General features: G+C 36.2%; 1 protein-coding gene across 1 annotated transcript; it reads right to left on the reverse strand.

Moving 5' to 3' along the window:
* Positions 1-1,682: 1,682 nt before the first annotated feature.
* On the reverse strand, positions 1,683-7,005 carry LOC103698587 (thioredoxin 1-like). The gene is made up of 2 exons (XM_008780620.4): positions 6,594-7,005; positions 1,683-2,382 (listed from the first exon to the last, which is right to left on the reverse strand). Exons 1-2 carry the CDS (start codon positions 6,865-6,867, stop codon positions 2,063-2,065), a joined length of 594 nt encoding a protein of 197 aa, XP_008778842.2. The 5' UTR covers positions 6,868-7,005; the 3' UTR covers positions 1,683-2,062.
* Positions 7,006-9,473: the final 2,468 nt, after the last annotated feature.

Raw genomic sequence — 9,473 nt, forward strand, 5'->3', positions numbered from 1 at the left:
GTCAGCGCTGCGTAGGCGCACAAACCCCAAAGAAAAGGCGCGTTTAGATTATTTTAGAAGAAAGATTCTCCCATCCACCGGCTCTTTAAAATAAAAATAGAAGGAACACGTCAACATTTGACCTCCTCCGTAACGGCTTTGGCGTACGTCGTCAAGTTGGAAAAGAAAAAAAAAAAGTATGAACGTACCAGGAGCGTTTTAACTATTAGTTGTTTTTTTCTTCTTCTTTTCAATTTCTCTGCACTTTTTTTCCCTCCAAAACAGAATTTATTAAAACAATCTAATAAAAATATATATCCGTATGAATTAAAGAATAAATATATAAAAATTTTTAAAAATATTAGATGCATCAAATGAGAGAATGATTTCTGTATGATAAGAAGCAATCATTTTTCAGGAATCTCATATTAATTTCAGTAGTTATTTGATTTGAAATTCCACCAAACCTTTCTTCCCCACATATGCAGTTGTTTGATTTGATACTTCACATCCTCCTTCATCCAACATAAACAACGCCCGTCTCCTTACTATTTTGGATTGCAGCATCTCATATTTTATGCTGGAAGGCCAAGCCAACTTGCTGTTCTTTCAAATCCATTAGTGGTGCCGCCATTACAATTATTTTTTTTGGGTAAAAAATAGGATGGGAGGAGGAGGGGCAGAACCCCACCTGTGTAGCAGCCCCCTACTGACCCTCCTTCAATCGGAAAATGTTCGATGTGGGTCACAAGTTTCCGTGTGTCCTCTCCAAACTGTGGAAAACTCGTCACCCTAACGCTATCTCAATACTGATGAAAAAAAAAACATATCCACACGAATCTATCCGGGTGTGAGACATGCGGTCCCCTGATTTAATCGAAGCCAGCATATTTCGAACTCGGACAACTCGGGTAGAGTCCAAGCCTCCTTACCACCAGGCTACCACCTTTGTGGCAAAAAAGATTCTTTACTCAACCTAGACTAATGAACAACTGTGATGGTTCAACGTGAGATGTTAAACTTTAACACTCAACATGTGCAGGACACGATATTATTGTGTTAAAATATTGGGACCGTCAGAAATATTAGATCATAAAGAAGTTGAATTATCGGGTTGGGTCATGGAGCTAGATGCAACTATTTAGTAAACAGAACAATCAGGAATAAGAACGTTTACTTGCAGCGCTATCTTCTTCCACGGTGACATCTCCATTTATATGGATTCAGGCATATCGAATACATGATGAAACATGTAAATTGGATGTCATCTGAGGCACCAAAAAAAAAAAAAAAGTGCAACAATGTGCATCATGAAGACAAAGTCAATGCAATCTAAATAGTATGGAATGTCTTCAGCGTCCGAATGGATATGGGTTGGATTGGACACAGATTGGGATTAAAAAAATTTCAACCTACAAGACTTATTAATCAAACATATTAAAAATTCAAACCTGAACCTAATATGTTTATTAAACATCCAACTCAACCCCCATCATCTATTTATTTAAGTAGATTTAATAGCCATTTATAATCGAATCCATTTATGTCAAATCCGAACCTGCTTAAAGCAAATTGTTTGCAGATCAAATCATAAATTACCACCTTTAGCTGTACCAATTATCGCATCGCTACCAACATCTAAGGAATAAGCCTATGGATGAGAGTGCATTTTCACCATACAAATAAATAGCAAGTCATACTTAGATAATTTATTAAGTGGCATTAGCTGAGCTTTTCATTATTCATATCATATAATAGTCAGCAGAACAAGGGGTGCCAGAAATAGTCTCAATGCCTCAGATTATATATATATTTCAAATAAAAACAGGGAAATTACCAGCAGAGAATCTTGGTTCTTGATTTAATTTCGAATGAAAAACTGCATCTTGTCAACTCTTAGACTTTCTCCAAAGTGAATTGAAGTTATAACGTGGCAAGAAAGCAACAGCACTTTGTAACCTCCATAACTATGCACAAGGCTATAGAGCAATGATTGCCAGCAGAGAGGATATAAACTTCATCACAAGTCTTCTGTGACATGTTGAAATAGACTGGCTTCTGAAGGAGAAAACAAAAGAGCCACTTACTTTTCTATGAATTTCTCAATGCATGTGATTAGAGTACTCTCTGGCACAGCTCCAACAATGGTCTCTTTCTTCTCCCCATTCTTAAAAATCATGATAGTTGGAATGCTTCTAATCCCATACTTGGTTGCAATTTCCTGGTTCTCATCAGTGTTGAGATTCAAGCATTTAAGCTTTCCATCATATACCTTTGACAATTTGCCAATAATTGGATGAATCATACGGCAGGGTCCACACCATGGAGCCCAAAACTCAACTAGCACTGGAATATCGCACTCCATGACAAGCGACTGCCATGTTGATTTCGTCACTTCTGGAACTGTAATACAAATAACCAAAAATGTTTATAGTATAGTCAAGATATAAAAGGTGACAGAATCACAGCAATAAAACTTTACAGGAAATGGCAATGCTGCGCTCTAAGCAGAGCTATGAAAAAAATAGCTGGGCAAGTTTGAAGGGCTAAATTTTCATGATATGATCCTCTTTGAATAAAAGAATGAAAGGCACAACTTTGAAAAACAAACACTTGATGCTTAGAAAGGTATCATCTTCACTTATATATGATACCTACATATATAACAGAAGGTACATTGCAGCTGGTTGGATAAGATAATTTTGTTTAGCATCATAACGTTGCATAGTGAATTAAGATATTTTCAACATGAAAGGGCATACGGGCAAACATGTAATGGGTGTTTGAGTACCATGACAGTGTTATACAATGTTAGGATGGTTGAAACATCAAACCAACACACTGAAATTTAGCTAGAACGGAATGGGTATTGGTCATTTACCAAGGAGTCTCCAACCTTGTCCTCAAAACAAATACACCCCAAGAATTCAATCTCTTACTGGTTCTGACTCTGTCCGATGTGGACAGTCCTGGTCCCCGATACTATAAATTGGAGAAGCATGGGATCAAGTAAATGTACTTATCATCTAGATAAATCTAGGTATCTCCAATATCAATGGAATCACACCTAGAGGTAAGAGAAAGGGACAAGGGATCCATTTATATACCTCTGTATGCACTAAATACACAGTCCATGTACATATTTCATATAGGAGAAAAACAAATGTTACACAAAAGAACAGATTTAACATGAAAATGATGTAATCAATATATAACTAAATTGGCTACTACATTATATGCCTCTAACAAAGAATAAACATATATCAAGCACATGAAAGAAACTAGCATAAGATACAATACAGTGTGCCAGGTGAGAATGTCAATCCCATAAAGAACATTGGTAGATAGAATTTAACCACCTAAGAAACAGAGCTCCTCATTGTCATAAACTGTCATCAAACAAAATTTCATCAACATGCCTTATCACTAATCCACAACCAACCCAATTTCTAAGCTACCCAACATGAAACCCAACCAAGCCATCCTAAACCCGACATGAAACCCAACCAAGCCATCCTAAACCCAACTCCACAATTTCTAACCTAGACATAGTTCAAGTTCAGTCAGGTTAGGTAGTGTTGTGTTGGATTAAGTCTAGCTCAGTCAAGTCTAATCAAGTTAGGTCTAACTCAGTCAGGTCAATTCATGTTACAAGCATTGTCAACTTGCTGGGGGCAAGGACTCAGTCGAGATGGAAGAAAAACACAAGCTAAGTTTGGTCAACGGAAAAGCTGGTTAGAATTTGGTTTGCTTTGGGTTGCCTGAGATACTGACATAGCACTATCTAGGCCCAGCCCATTCAGACTAACATGGCCTAACTTATGCCCTAATTAAAATTTCCCATTGAAATACAAATACAAGTTATAATCTATTTGAAATTTGTTCAAAACCATAATTTCAATAAACTTCTAAGATAGAGACTTTCAAATGGTTTACGAAGAGACTTTTCATCTACAGGCAGTGATGTGTGGCCACAACATGCTTGTCAGCTTATTATAGGCGCCCAAAAGCGCAATATACATAAACATCCAAATACAAAATTTTTGAAAATTTTCATGAGAAAGACCACACAACATTCACTTGGTTGCCATCCATCTATGTCACAAGGCCATGATCGCCATCAAACACATAGATGCAATTGCTAGGCAACACAATGCTTAGAGTTGAGCTTTGAATTCCATGAATGCTTGCAGGCTCAATACCCTATGAAGATAATTACACTCACACAATACCTCAACAAGGGTTTATTTTTGATCGGTAGGAACTACAAGGCAACAGTCGGTCTAAACATGGGATTGTTATGTCAACTTTCCACTCCCTCGGCCATTGGTCCATATTTCCCAACAAGCCTAGGTCAAGTGGTACATGGGAAGCTATTATTTAAACAAACCTCATCAACACTGGAGAAAAAAGCATCATAAGAACGAGGGAAGGAGAGAGAAGACAATATGGATGACCATTTTAGTCCTTCCCTCTACTAGGCATGATTCATATTAGCGTTTAGAGTTGTGTTGGGATCAAATAAGTCCTGTAAATATTTCAGAGTATATAATAAAAAAAAACATTTGGTTGCCTATCTTTCTTCAAACAATTCTGACTACCCAACACCTATCTTTCAACCATGCTCCCTGAACCTACATTTAGTAACATTGTTCCAGATCTCATTCTATACTTTTCCACATATCATATAGAAACCTAACATTGTTGAATTGGTAATTTTCCATGAACCAAATAGTCATAGAGACCCAACCTGAACTTGGCCCAACTCATGATGTCTTTTCTCTCCTTTCCTCCACCTCACAATGCATGTCCACCCATCCAGATGCATGATTAATCATCACCTCCTCCAACATGGGCATAAAAATATAACCATGTCATTCACCTCTTTGGTGTCCATAACTAGCCACACACCAACAATAAAGAAAGTGGAAAGCTGTCATGAAAAAACCCATCTTGATGGGCTTCTAGCTAGGGGTGGCAATCGGGTCAGGTCAGGCATAAACAGGTCGGGTCAAATACAGGTCGGGTCAGAAAACTATAAATCTGAACCCGACCTGTTTATTAAACGGATCAGGAATTACAAACCTGAACCTGACCTGTTTATTAAACAGGTAACCCGACCCGACCCGTTTGACCTGTTTAATAAACAGGTAACCTGTTTACCCAACCCGACCCGACCTGTTTAACCTGTTTGCCCAACCTGACCCGTTTAACCTGTTTAGACCTGTTTAATCTGTCCAACCCAACCTGTTTAACCTGCCCAACCCGACCTGTTTAGATATGTTTAGACCAGTTTAACCTGTTTAGACCTGTTTAACCTGTTTAACCCGTTTAACCTGTTTAACCCGTTTAACCTGTTTAGACTTGTTTAACCTGCCCAACAGTTAAATGGGTTAAACGGTTTAAACGGGTCAGACATCTAAAACCCGTATCCGACCCAATTAATAAACAGGTTAAACGGGTCGACCTGTTTACGACCCGAACCTGTTTAGGCCAAACCCAAACCTGTTTATGGCGGGTCGAACACGGGTCGGGTTGGCGGGTCGGGTCATATTTTGCCACGGCTACTTCTAGCTTGGAGTCCCCAGCCACTAAAAACCGCCTCTCTTTTAATGTCTTTCACCAGTATGACAGTCTTGGTCAATGTTGGGCCTGCAAAATCCCTTGGACTTTAATGTCTTTTAATGCCTTTTAAATCAGCTAGCATGACAGCCACTAAAAACAACTCTTTTAATTGGCTATACCTAATGCATAAAAAAGATGATATCTTAACGCAAAATAGATTTGAATTAATATATTATTTTTGTCTTAATATGTGATCCAGCAACTGCATCATAATTAGCTTATATTCTACCTTTGTAATATTTTCTCCTCAAATTCTCCCTCCCACTCTTTCTACTTTTATTTAAACGCAGGTGATGAGGTGAAGGGTAAAAGATAGTTCTCTTAGGAAGAAGTGAATAACTCCAAAGCAACACATATCACCGGCCAACTGAAACCACCTCTTAAGAAAAAGGAAAAGAACAAAAAGGAAACACCAACACCATCAAGTAGCTAAATTTAGAGAATTACACAAGTTATTCAGTGTTATGAGCACCATTATTCAAGGATGGCTGGTTTTACATATCAAACGAGGTTGCAATTAATTCAACAATTTTGCTTCACTTGAAATCCAAAGACGCCAATATCACCATCAAATTCCCATATCAAAAGGCAAATAAAATCAATGTAGAAGCAGAAGCTATGGAACTTTATGTCCATAAAAACCAACGGATTAGAAGGAAAAAAAAAAATTTATTTGATCAGCTCGACTATCATAATATACAGCAGCAATTATTATCTCACTCACGGCATGATTTAAAGGAAATTGGTACCTGATCATTTAGAAATAATAACCATGAAAAAAAGTAAAAGATGTCCCTTTTCCCTTAAATAATTCAAGAAATTACAGTATAGATTTAAATCCGTTACAAAATCAAAAGATACAACAAATCCTACAATACTAAGGTCCAGATCACCAATCAACCAAGAAATTACGAGAAAACAAAATCCAAAAACAAATTTCAAAATAACGTTTTTTTGAGTCAATCACAATACAAGGTTAAAATCTTTACCCTCTATAGCGGTCCCTTGCGCCTCACAGACAACCGATCCACGACGAAGACCCTTCTCAGTCCCCGAGCTGGCCGCGGATGGAGCCCTAGGAGGGCGCCGAGCGATCCTCAAACCCCTAAATTCCGGCAACAGCCCCGTTCTCCGGCGGCCAAGAGACGCGGAAACCGGCGGCCCCGCAGCCCGTGATGCTGATGATCCACCAAGAACGGGACGAGGGAGGGGAACCGCTAGCGGCTCAAGAACGGCGGCGGCGGCAACGGTGGCGGCGGCCATTGGAGGAGGTGGAGGGGGGCGAATCGAGGGAAGCCAAACCCTATAGAATTGAGGGGGAAATGAAGCAGGGGATCGAAAGCAATCAAGGAACCCACCTAAGCTGAATTCAGAGTGAGAAACGGGATTTTTATGCGATGAGTGGAGAGAGGGGCGCTCTTTGATAGCGAAAATTGTGGTCGGATTTGGTTCGGGTCGGGGTCGAAATCTAGGCATTGGGGCTAGGGATCCATTTTAAGTTGTATCATTTAGGGAATAGTTATTTGAAAATAAATTAATTATTTCTTTATTATTTTCTACTATAATATCATTACAACAATCATTATAATAATTATTGTCTTGGCCTCAAAATATGAAATCATATATTGTAGAATAAATAATAGCTACTATAATTAATATATCCACTCTAACTCTAGTTGATGCAATTTGTAAGGCTATCTTTTTTTTTTGGCATCAGTTCTTTCCATTGCATCTTTTTATTTTTCCTAGTTGTGTGCTTGTGGCAATATAATAACATGCACCGATATCAAAACAAAAATATAATTTTTATTTTTTTGAGTGTATTTCTAATACTCTAAAAAAATATTTATTTTTATTAAGAACATGTCTTAGACCTATTTATAAGCTAAAAAAGCTGTTATCATCTATTTCATCAAAAAAATATAAGCTACAAAAATATTATTCTTTTTATTGCCAATTCTCTTCAGCTTGGATGCGAAAGATCGAAAAAGCCAGTAGCCAATTTATTCAAACAAAAGGTTCCACTAATTTATTTCAATCTACTATGTATGAGAATTATATGTAACTAGAGCATAGAATGCACCATGCTCGCAATTAAGAAAAATAAAGAAGAGTTTGGACAGCGGAAGAAACATATATATGGGAAGTTAGATGTTTGAATTTTGCTAATGGTTGTTTCTCCTTCAATATTAATTGTGATAGGCTTTGATGGTAAAAGATGCTATCAAAATTACAAAAACGATATCATGTTGAGATAGTGGCTAGTTCCCTGTTTGTGATAGTGCCTGGGACTTTCTAAGTGAACTTACAATGAATTAATCTTTTAACAAATTGCAGTAATGCAAAATGGAAACATGATATTATATTGGAGAGAGCACACAACGATAATGGATGCCATCAAAACTAATCTTACAGAGAGAGTATACTTCTGCCTTTCTCTCAATAAGTGATGGCTTAACGGCTTTATTTCAGAATCAGTAGAATAAAACACTAGTCTCTAGCTTGGACAAAGTTAGAGCATAAATTTTAGCATCAAAATAAACCTATTCCTGGCCAATAACGTGTAAGAAAAACATATTCTCTATCACACAAACAAAAACAAAAATAATGTAGAATTCCTCCTATGATTAAAAAGGAAGTTAAATTGGAAGTTTCAATGGATTGATCAAGCACATGAGAGGGTCACCATGTATTGAAGTTCATCAAGCCATCTAAATTGTATTTCTTAGAGTGCCAAATTTTAAAGCTTCTTGAAACTCATCCTTCAAATTATAAAAGATGGCCTTAGCAAGTATGCGTAGCTTAATTTAAGAGGATCAGGATAGCTTTGAACTAGCTTTGGAAACACAGTTAACATTTTGCAAGATTGACACGGTACTTCAGATATCATTTCGAGCAGTTATTTACCTCAAAGGCTGGTGTAATATCTGCAATAAGAACTAATAGATATAAATAGCTTTAACACTCTCCAAAATATTGAGGATTCATCCCATCACACCAGCCGTGCTATTAGCACATTTAATTCCCAACTTAGAATATTAGGGAGATATTTTTTGAAAAATATATTTTAATTATTATAAATATTGTGGGGGATAGGTATTTTGAGAAAGGTAAAGTTTTTATGTGATATATTAGCACACTTAAATAGTTCAGGATTTTGGGAAGATGTAAAAAAAGAAAAGAAATACTGCTTTAGAAGAGAAGAAGTATGTATATGTCTGAAAAACTTATAGCAATGATAGAAAATAATATTATGATATAATATTGAATGATAATATGTATTATATTTATTTATAATATATTTACTCTTTACTTTTTGTATACATAATAAATTATTCTAATTATCATGTTTAGTTTACTTCATAATATTCACAATCATAATTTTGCACTCTCAATAATCACTCAGTTTAGTATTTCAAAATTAGAAAAAATAAATTTATACATAGAAATAATAGAGACAAAATACTCAAATCTTCGATGAAGCCAAAATTATTGTTTATTCTCTAGTTAAGAAAATTCCAGCACTTTTTTATTTTTATAGTGAAGATTTTACTAACAAAATTTATTGGTTGAGAATCCGTTTTAATCCATATCAGTAGGTGGTGTCATAAAATTTGATACAGCAAAGATGTCATATATCATACATAAATGATAAATAAATATTTGGTGCGACAATTTACTAAATTATCTTTTTCAAACAAATATATATTACTCTCTTCATTTTTGCTAGGCTTCTTCAAACAATCCAAAAGACTACTATAAACCCATCTTTTGAATTATAGGGCTAACAGAAAAATAATAAATTACTTTCTTGACTTTTTTTTCGGTTTCCTCAAACATTTCAAAAAGTTAAAAACATTTTGAATTAG

This window comes from Phoenix dactylifera, chromosome 18, assembly GCF_009389715.1.
Source record: "Phoenix dactylifera cultivar Barhee BC4 chromosome 18, palm_55x_up_171113_PBpolish2nd_filt_p, whole genome shotgun sequence".
Classification (NCBI taxonomy): domain Eukaryota; kingdom Viridiplantae; phylum Streptophyta; class Magnoliopsida; order Arecales; family Arecaceae; genus Phoenix; species Phoenix dactylifera.